General features: G+C 46.2%; 1 protein-coding gene across 3 annotated transcripts in view; it reads right to left on the reverse strand.

Annotated features, from left to right (window-relative positions):
- The window catches only part of LOC309693622 (dual specificity protein phosphatase CDC14AB-like), a 22,725-nt gene extending 17,760 nt beyond the window's left edge, over positions 1-4,965 (reverse strand). Inside the window, exons 1-3 of one of the 3 annotated variants that reach the window (XM_082513034.1) lie at positions 4,516-4,964; positions 3,397-3,487; positions 81-156 (exon numbers count right to left, since the gene is read on the reverse strand). In XM_082513034.1, coding sequence (XP_082369160.1) covers positions 81-156; positions 3,397-3,487; positions 4,516-4,561 — 213 coding nt within the window. In that variant the 5' untranslated portion in view covers positions 4,562-4,964. Of the gene's footprint in view, positions 1-80; positions 157-3,396; positions 3,488-4,515 lie in introns of all 3 variants that reach the window. The other 2 variants (XM_082513035.1, XM_082513036.1) reach the window with 2 other exon arrangements.
- Between the last annotated feature and the right edge of the window lie 8,812 nt (positions 4,966-13,777).

A 13,777-nucleotide genomic window follows, 5' to 3' on the forward strand; every position in this document is an offset into this window, starting at 1 on the left:
TTTCAAAATAAGAGCGTAACGCGTTTTCTAAACGATGTCTGTACAGCAAACAAAGCCCTGAGTCTGAAGACCTTCATTACCTTCAGCTTCTTGTTGAGTTTCCAGCAGTATCTGTACAGCATGGCCAGGTTGAGGGGCCCAAAGTCTGCATAGAAACTGCAACACACAGTGAGAGAGATGGAGGAGCTCTCAACAATTACAACACAACAACACACAAAACTAAACCCACTGACAGGTGAAGACAGTGACATTGTTCATCTGGTCATAATAAAATGCTCCGTTAGAAAACCTCGGGACCTTTATCTGGATGTTTCCACCCACACAATGCAGACATGGAGTCAGAGGAAGCTCACAGCTTTGTTTCACTCAATGAAACCAACTCAAATCCTGTTTGTCTGCTGCAGAAAAGAAAACGATTACCAAGGCTGGAACGTGACAGACGAGCAGGGCTGCAAGTCCGTCTTTGTCCCTAACACCACAGCCTGATACCAGATTACTCATCATCATATTCAGTAAGTCGGCCAACAGCACGAATGACAGGAAGAGGATTTCAAAGATTGTCAAGCACTGAAAGCTGTCACGTCGGGGTCGACGCAGCATTTTGACTTCTCTTGCTTTGGTTTGTTTTTGAATGATCGTTTTTCTTCTCTGGTGCTTTGTTGATTATTATTATTTATTGTTTCTGTGGTTCTGGTTTTGCTCTCAGGTTTTGTGTTCCCATGTTTGCTGTGGGTTTGATGTGTGTCCAGTCTGCGTCTTTGTGTAGTGATCTCTTGTGTTGCCTCCCTTGTCTCCTCTCGTTAATTACTTCCACCTGTGTGTAATCTCCCCGTGTTTCTCTGAGTGCATTTAAGTCGTGTCTTCTGTCGTTGCTGGTCCGTCTGTGTATCTGCCATGTTTCACCCGTGTGTCCTGCCCCCCCGTCCTTCATGTTCGTCTTCTGCTTTGTGTTTAGTAGTTTAGTTATTCCCAGTATAGTTTAGTTATTCCCAGTATAGTTTAGTTTAATCTTCGTTTGCCATTTTTTCCCTGTGCTCTGTGTTCCATAAACCACCTTCACGACTGCCTGCAATTGGATCCTCCTTTATTTCCTCCACTCGCCGTGACAAAAGCCATCTCAGGTTTACCCATGGACCACCTACCCGGTTAATCACAGCTCAAACACCCGCTCTGTGACAGACACTCTGACACTGTGATATATCCCATGATACTGATGCTCAGAGTTGAGCTACGTTCACACTGCAGGCGAAAGCGCATCAAATCCGATTTTTTGACCCTATGCGACCATCTATCCGATCATGGTGTGACAGCGTGAACGGCACAAATCCGATATTTTCAAATCCGACCTGGGTCACTCTCGTATGTGGTGCTGAATCCGATACATATCCGATGTTTTAGAAAGCGACTGCTGTTTGATGGTCACGTCGCATTAAATCCGTCTTTTACGTCACTGACACAAGACAGACGCCGATTATCAGCTCCGGAGAAGACATGGTGAACACTTCCTGTCCGTCCAGTGAAACTGTTGGGAAGACAACGTTGGAGAAACGTGAACATTTTATTTGTACTGTATAATCTGCAGATTCTGATCCTTTGAAGCTCCGCTCCTCTAAAACAGCAATAAGGATCATTATTAGGTTATTTACATTATTATGTAAATAACTTAAAGCAAAAACTGGGAAACGTGAAGTCCAAAGTCTTTATATTAAGGCCATCAGTCAAACATCCTGTTGCTCTGGGTCTAAACAGAGCGCGTTGTGTGTGACGTCTGCTTTTGCGCATGCGGCCGCTTTGAGCGTTCACACTAGAGCGCGTTTGCTGTCGCATTTTATTTGTAGAGTGAACGAGCAGACAAAAACATCTGATTTGATCCAAAAATCTGAATTGAGCTTTAAGATCTTAGAGTTCCTTAAAAGTCCTGAGAGGTCAGGAAATGCTGGAAACCAGTTTCCACCCAGCCCTGTGTACTGGGATGGCCTGTAGCTCCACAGTGTGAAGGTGCACATATAAACGCACAGATGGAACATTTTTCCGAGGCTGTTTCACCTCTGATCTGTCTCTCATCGGTGTGTAATTAAAACAATTTTATATCCTGAAATAGATGCAGATCGTTTAAGGAACCAGAACTCGTGCGTGCTCAGTCAGGGGTTATGACCACAGGCCGGGACCAGATGGTTCACAGGGGTTTATGACATCAGTCACGCTGGTGATACATCAACAGACATTTTCATGGGAAAAACAGTGCACATGTATCAACATGACGACACAGGGTTGGATGAAGTTCTCCACAAGGATGTGGACTTCATGTCTTCTTCACTGACGTATGAGCTGTTACTGTTGGAGGGTTGACGGCGTGCGTCTCATGTCACACTCCTCCACAGTGAGGATGGACTCATTGATACGAGCCTCTGGTGACTGCACTTCAAAACAAGGAGTGATTCAACTGCTCTGCTAGTGAAGCATCACCTGGGGCAGCTCTGACTGCTCCTGTACTTGGTGATGTGCTGCCCTCCTGACACACCTGCCTGCTGTTGTTGCTGTCCAGGTGATCTTCCACCTGTAGTGTCATTTGGCCTTTCAGAGGCCTCGCTGCACCGTCACTCACTCTGAAGGCAGCCGGTGGAGGTCCCCGGTCATCCAGGGCTTGTGGTTGGGATAGACCAGGTGACACCTCCAGGTCTGGATGTTCAGAAATGTCCTGGTGGTGTGGAGACAGTCCTGCAGCTGCTGTAAGGCTTCATCAGGCCAGGTTCTGATAGTCTTCGAGGTGGCCAGAGCAGCTGTCCTGAGAGGAAGCAGCTTCCTGCTCACATCCAGGCGGCGACACTGTAAGAAGTCCTTTCAGGGTCTCCCCACCTATTAGAAGTTTTACCGTCCCACTGTTCCCGGCCCTGCTCACTGGGAATTGTCCAATTAGAGTTTTCTCTCTAATGTTGTAGGTTGTTTACCTACAAAGGGCCTGGATGTAACTGATGCTAAATGACCAGTTAACCTAACATGAATGAACGTGCATGTCTTTGGACTGAAGCAGAGAAAACGTGTAAACTCCAACCAGAAAACCATAGTTTGAACCAGGACACCATCCCTCCGGGTGGAGCCGTGGACATCTTCTAACAGTATAACGGTAATCAGAGACCAGTAATGAGAAGTCAAGGAAGGACAGGACCATGACTGTCAAAAGGCGTGTCTCTCTGAAATGAACAGGTGGGATATTAATGAGATCAAAGGAGTTTCTAAAGGACACGAAACAACAAAAACGGAGGCAAACAAAGTTAATCTGTTACGAAAGAGGCATCAGAAAGAAAGGATCTGTAGGAGCGTGTGCTGACAGGGAGCAGGAGCAGACTGTTGACACGTCATGATTGGGGATCAGACTAGATTACGGCTGCAGCTTACCTTTCATATATGAGCTCCTCATCCGTGCTGAAGAAGTGTGTGTTGGCTGTATTCTTAGGTTTGACCCGCAGAGTGGCAAAGTACAGGCGGTCTGTGGTGTACAGCACACACACACACACACACACACACACGCACACACACACAGGTTACATTCAGCCTCACACACAGTCCTGGCTTCAGGTCAAGGATACAGGGCGATAACGCTCTCTTGTCCCGATCACACCGAGCTGCTGACTGCATCCAGGTATTTTTGGTGTCTCGGTTACAGCACAGGATCAGTTCCCCTCATTAACTGCTGCTGAAACCGAGGCAGGACCCAAATCTCCTGCCCTTACGTGACACACTGGTGCTGCTTACTTAACCTGATTTAGCCAAACTTAATCCTCGCACTACTGAAATGCTTCTTTTTACCAGATCAGGGAACAATGGCTTTATAAACTTTAACTAAACTGTAATATTTGACTCTATGAGTGAGTGAGCTGTGGGACACTGGGCTACAACCTGCCCCAACTGTTAGCCTGTAAGTTTCAACCTTTCAGCTACATATAGTTCTACATGTACTCATGAGTAATTAGGCTGCTTCAGTAAACCTGGAAAGCAAGTTCTGCAGTGATAGCTGAAAAGAGAAAACTTATTCCTGGAAACGAGCCGCTGTGTAAAGGCTGTGAAGCTGACCTGGACCTGCACGGACTCACTTTACCAGGATTCTTGTTACCGTCTTAATGCACAGCTATTACAGTTTATATCATGTTAATTATAGCAGACACCGCTGAAAACGATCCAGCATCCTCCAGGCCAAAGGCCGACCAGCTGCCCCACAGTCCTGTCAAGAGTTATTGATCCACAACAATGCTGATGAAGAACCTACAAAATAATCAGAAATGTCCTCGTCTCTTGTTTCGTTAGTGTCCCCCTGATGGAGACTATCGTGGTCAGTGTAACTCACACTGAATCACGCTGGTTTAGCTTTGTTTAATGAGCCAAAGTGAACGAGCAGTTCAGTCCTGTGTATTTATGTCCACGCGCGCTCTCAGTCACACGCATGGAAATATTGCAGGCTGTAGTTTCTTATAGAAACCATTACGCAGTATTACATCCCAGGACTGATGTTAAACTTACCCTTAATAAACTCTGATGCGTTGGCCTGCTCATATCCATCTGCCATTTGTTACAGTGGGAATGGTCGCGTCACAGTGACTTTGTCCTCTTCTTGGTTATCTGTTGTGAGACCACTTCAGATGTTCCAAAAATACCAAGAGTTCACTACAGAATATCATTTCACCTCCGTCACTACTGTAAATTAAAAGCGTCCAACTTTAAAGTCTCCCCGCCCGCAGCTGACGAGGAGCATGCGTAAAGTCTCCAAAGTCCCCCCAAACCGAGTCGCTCCGCTCCGCTCCACGGCCTGAACCGAGAGGTTTCCGCTCCTCCATGCCTGAACTACAACGAATATTCCAGCAAGTAGAAGATATACAGGGCAGCCCAGAGTCGTGGCAGCGATAATCTCTCTGCTGCCTCGCACATGCTCAGTCAATGGTCACATAAACGCGCGCACGCACACATCACCGGCCGCGCTGCCGAAGCCTGCTGGAGCTGGATTTAAACAGAAACCCCCCTTTCCCAGTAACAGAAACGGGATATATATTTATATACATTTATATATATTTATATATTTCAAGGCTGCTACAAAATGCACCGTTTGCTTATTTGTATTTGACGATCAGCGTGAACGTTACAAAAGTAACACCACAAAGTCATTTATGCTGATGGCATTTCCCTCCCGTGTCTGAGTGGCCTCCCTCTTGCACACGTTGCGTGTTTGTGCTATGATGAGCTGGGTTGGGTCTGCATGGAGGACTGCACTGTGGTGTGTTCCCATCACCCAAAGGTGGAAAGTCCTGAGTGCCAAATGTCTGAGCTGCCTGACTGAACTGTGACTTCCACAGGCCGCTAGCTAAGTCTGCACTTGCATCACTTAGTTTTCTAATCAAGTGTTTGCTTGGTTATTAAACAGAAATGTTTAGAATGGCTACAGATACAAGGGTCGCCCTACAGTTTACATGCATTGATTTCTAAAGGGGCTCCGTACCCCACACGGTGCTGTCACAGCTGTTAGTGGGCCTGTCACCACTGACTGGAAGACCTCCACACCATTAGACTGCATTACTGTTGGATTAGCCTCACACAGACTCATTTTAACGAGATGTCACTTTTCCCACGTGTCTCTGTTTCTGTGCTGGGACAAGAACGGGACAGCAAAGCTTCGAAGAATCTCACATATAAAACATGTTTTCAGACTTTTTGGTTTAATTCCACATTGTGATGTCTGCTACAGTGTAAATACTTATGAAAATAAAGAAAAACGATCAAATGAGAAGCTGCATCCAAACTTTCTGTTCTTTTTTTAAAATATATTTTTGTCTTTATTAGACAGATGCAGTGAAAACTGACAGGAAAGTGAGAGAGGGACACCGGGACTCCTGCTCACCCAGCTGCGCCGCAGGTGTGTCCAAACTGGTATGAACAAGGTCTTCAAGTCCGTCCAAAAGAAACAAGTATGGGTGTCAATAAGCAAACGTGTCCTAATGAAGACGCTGAGGACTCGTTTCTTTGTTGGACGCGCTTGTTTGGAACAGATTTGTTTCTCCACGTGACTCATTTCATTCCCACAGAAATATTTCCACCACAGTGTTACTTTTTCCAAGAACTTGTAACATTGGAGTTTAGCTATGAGCCGGCTGAGGCGCCCCTGAACAGAATTAATAACGTGAGGAAGATGAGAGGAGAGCGTTTCTTTCTTATGGCTTTATGTTTGTAATGCTACACTGACCTTACTGTCTAACGGAAAGCCACATGCAGACGTGTGTGTGTGTGTGTGTGTGTGTGTGTGTGTGTGTGTGTGTGTGTGTGTGTGTACGCGCAGTCCTATTCCTGGTTTTAGCTTAATCTGCTCCAGTTAGCCAATTAGACATCAGATTACCTGGAGGAAGGTTGGAGGGACAGGTGAGCAGCTTCGTAGCCGAGGACGCCTCCATCAAGGTGAAGCACTGACGATACTGATGTGGAGACAATACGCTACGTATGTGATTATTATCACGTGAAAAGACAGATTTTTATCAGCCCTTGGTGATCATAGGTTGGTCTCCAGTGAAAGACTGCCACCTGCTGTCTGCTCGGTCATGTTGGCCCTGCGTGAGAAGCGACAGCCTCTGCTGTAGTTACTGATGCACCAACATGGACACGAGCAAACTAACAGTTTCATGCAGATTTGTTGGCTGAACGCGGCATTACCAACCAGCCAGGCAACAATGAAGATAATTGAACTGAGAAGGGGCTATATGTCAGTATTTTAGATAAATGATAAAAAAGATCACATCTCTGAGTTTGATGCAACGTGTTATACAACAGAATTATTTTATACAAATATGCAATAATGTCCAAACCGAGAAAAGAAGAAGAAACAGAAATTTTGTCAAACTTTGGGTAATGACAGATATTTAGGAGGGGAAGGTTTGTTTTTGTGACACTGCTCACATTTCTGAAGCCTGACACGGATCCAAGCACATCGTGTTAGCATTGCTTTTTTCTAATTAACCAAAGACAAAAAGAAGGCTCTGTCTGTGATGTGACAAACGTCTGTGTAAAGTAAATGCATCAGTGTGAAACGCTGCTAATTCTATTTCTCAGGTACATCAGGGAAACGTGAAAAAGCCTGTGAAGGGTCCATACTTTATTCTTTGGCTCTACTAGATTAACTTTGCATGATTCTCAGTTCTAAATAATCGTGTCGAAGCCTCGGTGCAGTCTGTGTAAAACAAGCTGTTTCAGCACCATCTAAGTTTAAGAGTAGGGCTTCTGTACCAACACACACGTGCCGGAGATGACTGTTATATGATCCAAGGGTTGGAAAAGCCTCTGATCAGTCAGAGACTGTCCTGACTGCGTGGCTATGTTTAACATCCACTGATGGGAGAGCCAGCATGATCCATTCATTTGACCTGTTAAAAAAACACCAGTGATCCAGACGTCAAACTACACGATCCCACCACCTGACACGACGCTCTTACCCGTACAACACGTGTTCATTTGAAGAGGAAACCAGCTTCCTCACGTAGTCTTTGGTTAAATATATGAACCAAGGCTGCTGCGTCAGGTTTAGGACATGTGCTTGAGATGAAGACACTACCGTGCAACATTAAACATGTTCATTTCTCCCAGCAGAAAGCCATGACACCAGTCTGTGTTTCATGCATGCATTCATGCAGCCACTACACCTGCTTACACTTGTAATGATGAAACATGAAGAAGGACTGAGGGAGACAGAGAACTGCATACAGCCAACATCAGCGCTCCAGCTGATGAATGTGTTCTGATGTATCACATCAGAGAGCGATGCACATTGAACTTTCCAGGAAGCTGCTGCCAACACTCAAAGCTGTCATCGATGCCGTTTTGGGATTGTGACGTAAAACAAGCTTCAGTTTGACCAGAACGTTGACACCATCCACCTGATTCTGAGCGCCCCACATCACTTCTAAATGATCACTGTGGTACTCCATCACTGCATCACATCGGTGCTGGACCGACTCCCAGTGCTGCAGCAGTTCACTCAGTTCATGAAGCATCACAGCTCTCAAAGATTGCTTCCAACTTGTGAGGTCTGAATAGCTCCGTTCCCAAAGCAATTTCTGCCACAATGTCCTCCTACAGGAAATCATTTTCATTCACAAGATCTGGCAAATCTCCTTTGAGAATGAAAGGAAATCATTACACAGTGTCAGTGACGAGTCACAGTTTGTCAGGTCAAAAAGTGTCACGGTCTGGCTGGCAGACCGTGGGGATGTGAGAAATGAGGACCCAAAATGCAGGACTTGGCGCTGAAGGCAGTGCGTTTATTTACAGTGGTGACAATCCAAACAACAATAAATCCCCCGTGCGATCCCAACTCCCGTTCCGTGTCTTCTCCTTTATCCCGTGCTCCGTGCTCTGTCTCCGTTCCCTGTGTACTGTCCGTGTGCTGCCTCCTGGTCGCCACAATTCCTCCTGAGAAACACGCATACAAAAGGCAGTCGTGAGTACAAACCCTAACGGCAGACTTGCACTAACCTTGCACGATAAACTAAGACTGACGGGAAGTCAGTCAACGATCCAGCGTCGAGGAGCTCTCAGCCACACTGTTTTGAAGCTCCTCTGACGAGGCTTGATCGGCGCCAGGTGTGTGTGGATTCCTGGGTGGGACCGGTCAGCTGGCAGGGCCACACCCACCAGGCCTAGAAGTGCCTGCCACGACCGCACCCTCACACACATGCACACACCCATAAACACCTGACAGTACACCAACACGGAAAACAGGACAGCAGACACAACCATAATAACAATAACCACAATAATAATGATAATAACTACAATAGTAGTCCAGACTGCTCACGGACCCCGAATCCCTGGAACTGGGTCCGTGACAAAAAGAGTCCAACATCCTTCTGTTCTTGACAAAAATATTATTCAGCTTTCTTTCTGTTCTGTCCTTCAAAGCTTAGAAGATAAAACACAGAAAAGATTCAGGATTGATTGTTGAACACCTCTGGAAGATCGATATGCTACTTCTTTTAAACAAACCACCAAATGAGCAACACAACACCTGGAGCACACCTGGAGCATCTGCTGAAGCTGTTCTGGAGGAACATGGTGTCCCAAAAGGTTACTGACTCTTCAGTGCCATATGTTTATATTAAACTTGTTATATTAAATGTAGATTGTTTTGCTAAAGCAGATAGTTAGTGCTGGACCAGGTGACCCTGCATCCTCCCTTAGTGATGCTGCAGTAGGCTGCCGGGGATTCCCATGATGCACTGGGTGTTTCTTCTTCACTCACTATGTGTTAACAGACCTCTCTGCATTGAATCATATCTGTTATTAACCTCTGTCTCTCTTCCACAGCATGTCTTTATCCTGTCTTCCTTCTCTCACCCCAACCAATCACAGCAGATGGCCCCGCCCCTCCCTGAGCCTGGTTCTGCTGGAGGTTTCTTCCTGTTAAAAGGGAGTTTTTCCTTCCCACTGTCACCAAAGTGCTGCTCATAGGGGGTCATATGATTGTTGGGTTTTCTCTGTACCTATCATTGTAGGGTCTACCTGACAACATGACGTGCCTTGAGGTGAACTGAACTGTAAAAGGTGTGATGACAGAGCATCAGTGTAAGGAGCCAATGTTTGATTGATGTGATTGAGATTCAGTTGAAATATAAGTACTGCACATGGAAGTGTCCAACCAACAGAACAGGCCTCAGAGCACATCACAGCGGTACAGTTGGAATCAAAGTACTACTATAACACAGAATATGATGCAAAACTAAAGCAGTATTTTTAATGCACTCCCTCAAAGAAATACGACATGAGTGCAGCACAGGCAGAGATACTGTGACGTGCAGCCTGTATACTTTTAGGCCTCGTGGTGTTTTTACTGGACCCACCTCTCTGAAACTCACTGGATCAACCAGCCAGCCAAATGACCCTGGTTACATCATCAGTTTGATTTTTAATTTAAAAAACTCCTTCAGCGATTCATCAGACATCAGTGCGCATGTACACACACTGTTACAAATCAACACAAATACAATTAAGTCAGTGTGTTAAGAGGTGATTGTTGTGCCTCAGCTGGTGTTCCCACATACTGACACAGAGACCGACCCACCATCATGTAAAGTTGTCCAGCATTAGCAGCTTTGAGTGACGGGTGGACGCTGCCTGGCTTTGTGTTCTTTGTGTAATTAGCTGAGAGAGAATTTGGTTGACTTGTGGTTGATAACAGCCTGTGAGAAAAGCCTTCCTGCAGCGAAACTGTCATATTTGATTTGTTTGATTGTTTTTGCTTCTTCCAATAAGTTCAAACATAGAAAACGCAGACTGGGTTTAGGTCTCTGACATCACAACATGTTCCTTGTGTACTGTGTAACAGTGTTTATGTCTTTCATGTAGAATCCAGGCTGTGGCTGAGAGCTGCAGGAGTCCTAAGTGTCCCAAATTCATTCATATTTGTAAAGCCAGTCACATAAAGATTTGAACCAACACATTTATTCTTATCGTTTAAATCAGAGTTTAAACCAAATAATGAGGCAGCATCAGCTGTGCGTGTGCGCGCGTGTGTGCGCGCGTGTGTGAGAGAGGAGTGCATCTGTCTGTGTGGTGACGTCACCCCGCCCTGCCTTGTCCTTTGCGTAATCCGCCGCCCGCCCGTCCAGGAGGATGAGTCCAAACACTTTGATTTCCTTTAACTAATCCGTGTCGTCTGTTCAGACCAATTAACCGAGATCGTTCTCACTTCTCTCGGGGAGGAGAGGACAGGCTGGCTGCAGGGAGCAGGTTTTACTGCTTTCACCTCTGATTTATTCTTTGTGCTGCTCTCTTTGGAGAGGAGCGCAGCAGAGGGAGGATGTGAGGCTCCAGGATGGATTCTGAAGAAGATAATGCGACAAGGAGACGCGCGGCTCCGCGTTTCACTGCAGATATCGAGGCTCTGCATATTTAGCCAGCTCCGTCCTGGTATTATAAGCGATGTGGCTTCTGATGTGTTTGTGTTGTGAATGGAAGCGCAGATGATGCCTATTGATCACTGAGATGTGTGTTGGTGTATCTAAGGCTGCTTTCTCTGTCCGCGCACATTTCGAGCTCTTATTGTCTGGCAGATTGCGGTGCTGTGGGCCTTGTTGGAGCATACAGGCGGTCGCTGCACCGTCCGGCCTGCACGCTGCGATAATCTGCTCCACTGAACGTCGGCGGGTGTAATCCTGATCAAAACGCGCTCTTATGTAACATTCCGAGAGGGACATTTTGTGTGCCTGTCACTGTGTGCGCTTCATGACGCTGTGTGTAGCGCTGTGTTTGTATGGCATACGTGCGCCATTCAGTGCACTACTGTGTAATCACATTTGTGTAACATCACTGTGAACAGAATATAGCGTTACTTATGCAGATTTAATAAGGACTAATGACAGCTTAGCATAAAAGACAAACAGCAACAGATTTCTGTTAACAGCATCTCTATCTTCACTCCGAGTGATCCTCCTCCATCTGTTTACATTCTGATGAGGCTCCATCGGATCTCCAGCCTGGCAGCCGGGCTCTGCTGTGTAATGGCTGCCTGCTTGATGTGTCCTTGACAGGAAAAAGCTCTTTTTTGCTGTTCACTGCGTTTGTTGGGCAGGCAGGTGTTACCAGCTCACAGCTGCTGTGAAGGACACAGAAAGGAACAAGGTGAGCAGGGAAATAAGCACTACAGGTAAAAAAGTGAGTCTCACAGGAACCACGGCAGCTGTGTGAGTGCTACAGACCTGTACATGTTACCTGCATGTGTGAGAGAGAAATGGACCTGAACAGAAAGTTTAACCTAAAGGTCATCACCAGCATCTGTCTGTGACGCCTGGCTTCCTCCCTCAGTGTTCACAGTGGACCTTGATTTAAAATCAGTCAATTAAGGCACGCGGTGAATGCCAAGAGAGGAGCCTCTGCTGCTCCACCGCAGCCGGATTACAGTAAAAGCTGCTGTGCACTTATTTATGTATGCATGTGTGCACAGAGCAGGACAATGACTCTGACCAGGAGTCTCACTGCAGAAACACCCTCGCTGTACGTGTAATAACAGTAAATGCTGACTTCTGTGTGATTTCTATAATAAAATATTTGGATCCAAATACAAAGTGGTAATTCTTTCCTCTGCCTGAAATGGACTTGCACACCGTGAAGAACCAAAGTGTCCATAAATCTGCGCTTCAGCAGCTGAAAAAGCTTTTTACAGTGAAAACCTAAAGTAAGCCCGAGTGAGGCTCTGCTGGGGAACAGAGTAATGTTTCATATGGTAATAATGTTCTACTTTCTATTCTGTATTAGTGGACTCAGATTTTTAATCTAATAAATCATTCTCACCCATAAGTAGATCCAAACACATTTGATCCACTAACCAATGAACGTGATGTTTGAAAATAACACATAAAAACCAGGTGAGCAGTGAGCAGCCACCTGGACAGCGAGGCTAAAATCAGCAGGTCAGAGAGTGTGCACGCTTCCACCAGAAACACTTTTGGGACATTTACTGTATAACAAGGAAGCCACAGAGCAGCGTGGCCTCACTGCCGCTCCCAGCGATATAACAACAGATGTATTCGTGTGTTCGGTCTCAGACGACATTTGGCTACGTTAAACGCTGCAGTCACTTAATTTCATGTGAAGGAAACTGGTGGGAGCAGAAGCCTGACGGGAGCAGGTTCCTGTGGCCCACTCTTTCTAATATTCTGTTTAGCTTGTTTACATCTAAACGTCCTCGTTATACAAGCCAGTCTAATCTGAGCCGGGCTGCCTGTTAATCCTCAGCAAGGACTGAGCTGCATTTAGTCTCCCTGCGTCTCTGGATGTTTCCACGGGGGTCTGTCAGCTGTCTCCAGGATTTCAGAAACGCTCGTTGTGTGTTTCACCCACTCTGCTCCATCCACGCTGACACAAACGCACACAGATTATGTAATCTCTCTGTGTCTTTACACAGACAAGGCATGTCATATTAATCCTTCACAATCAAATCAAATCACTTTTATTGTCACATCACATGTGCAGGTACATTGGTACAGCACATGTGAGTGAAATTCTTGTGTGCGAGCTTCACAAGCAATCAGCTGGATATACACATGACCACTGCAGCCAGTGCACAATATTTAATATTTAAAATGCAATCGCAGAGCCCACTTACATGAGACGTGGGCTCACCTGAGACCGTGGCTGATTGTGACCCACACCTGTTTTCACACCCTGGCTCGATTAGGCAGAGGATCAATAGGGGGTCCACGCCCCTCTTGGGGACACTCCCATAGGGCTTCAAATGTGGGACTCTGTTGCTCTTAGAGCTGAAGAAGCTTCTTCAACAAGCTGTCCAGGCGTGTTTCTTTCCGAGCTCCTTCCACAAACAGAACATGTTGTGCGTGTGTTGTGTTTTCCTTCACACTGCGCTGTTTCTGTGATTTTGTCACAGGTCAGTCATTTAACCAATAACCATGAAGTTAAACCGTTTAAACGCTTCAACCCTATAACATGCGAAACGTTGTTCAAACACCAGATGGCGCTGATGTCTTTCACTCCACGTGGGTTGCACGATAACGCTGCTCAGCGTGGAGAATCACTTTGTTGAATCACTACCCAGAGCCTGATTAGCCACACTGCTTTCCAGAGAGCGGGGCTCCACACACTGTCGAGTCCAAAGACTCCAGGCATCCGCGTGGTTACTGACACGGCTCCACGCTCGCGACCACTTCCCGTTGCGCTCCTAACCCAGCTGAGTGTTTTAGGTAACAGCAGCGCACCGATTCATAGAGTCTGACTGCAGACAAACACTCGAACATGA

This window comes from Aulonocara stuartgranti (assembly GCF_965226115.1).
Source record: "Aulonocara stuartgranti genome assembly, chromosome: 18".
Lineage (NCBI taxonomy): Eukaryota > Metazoa > Chordata > Actinopteri > Cichliformes > Cichlidae > Aulonocara > Aulonocara stuartgranti.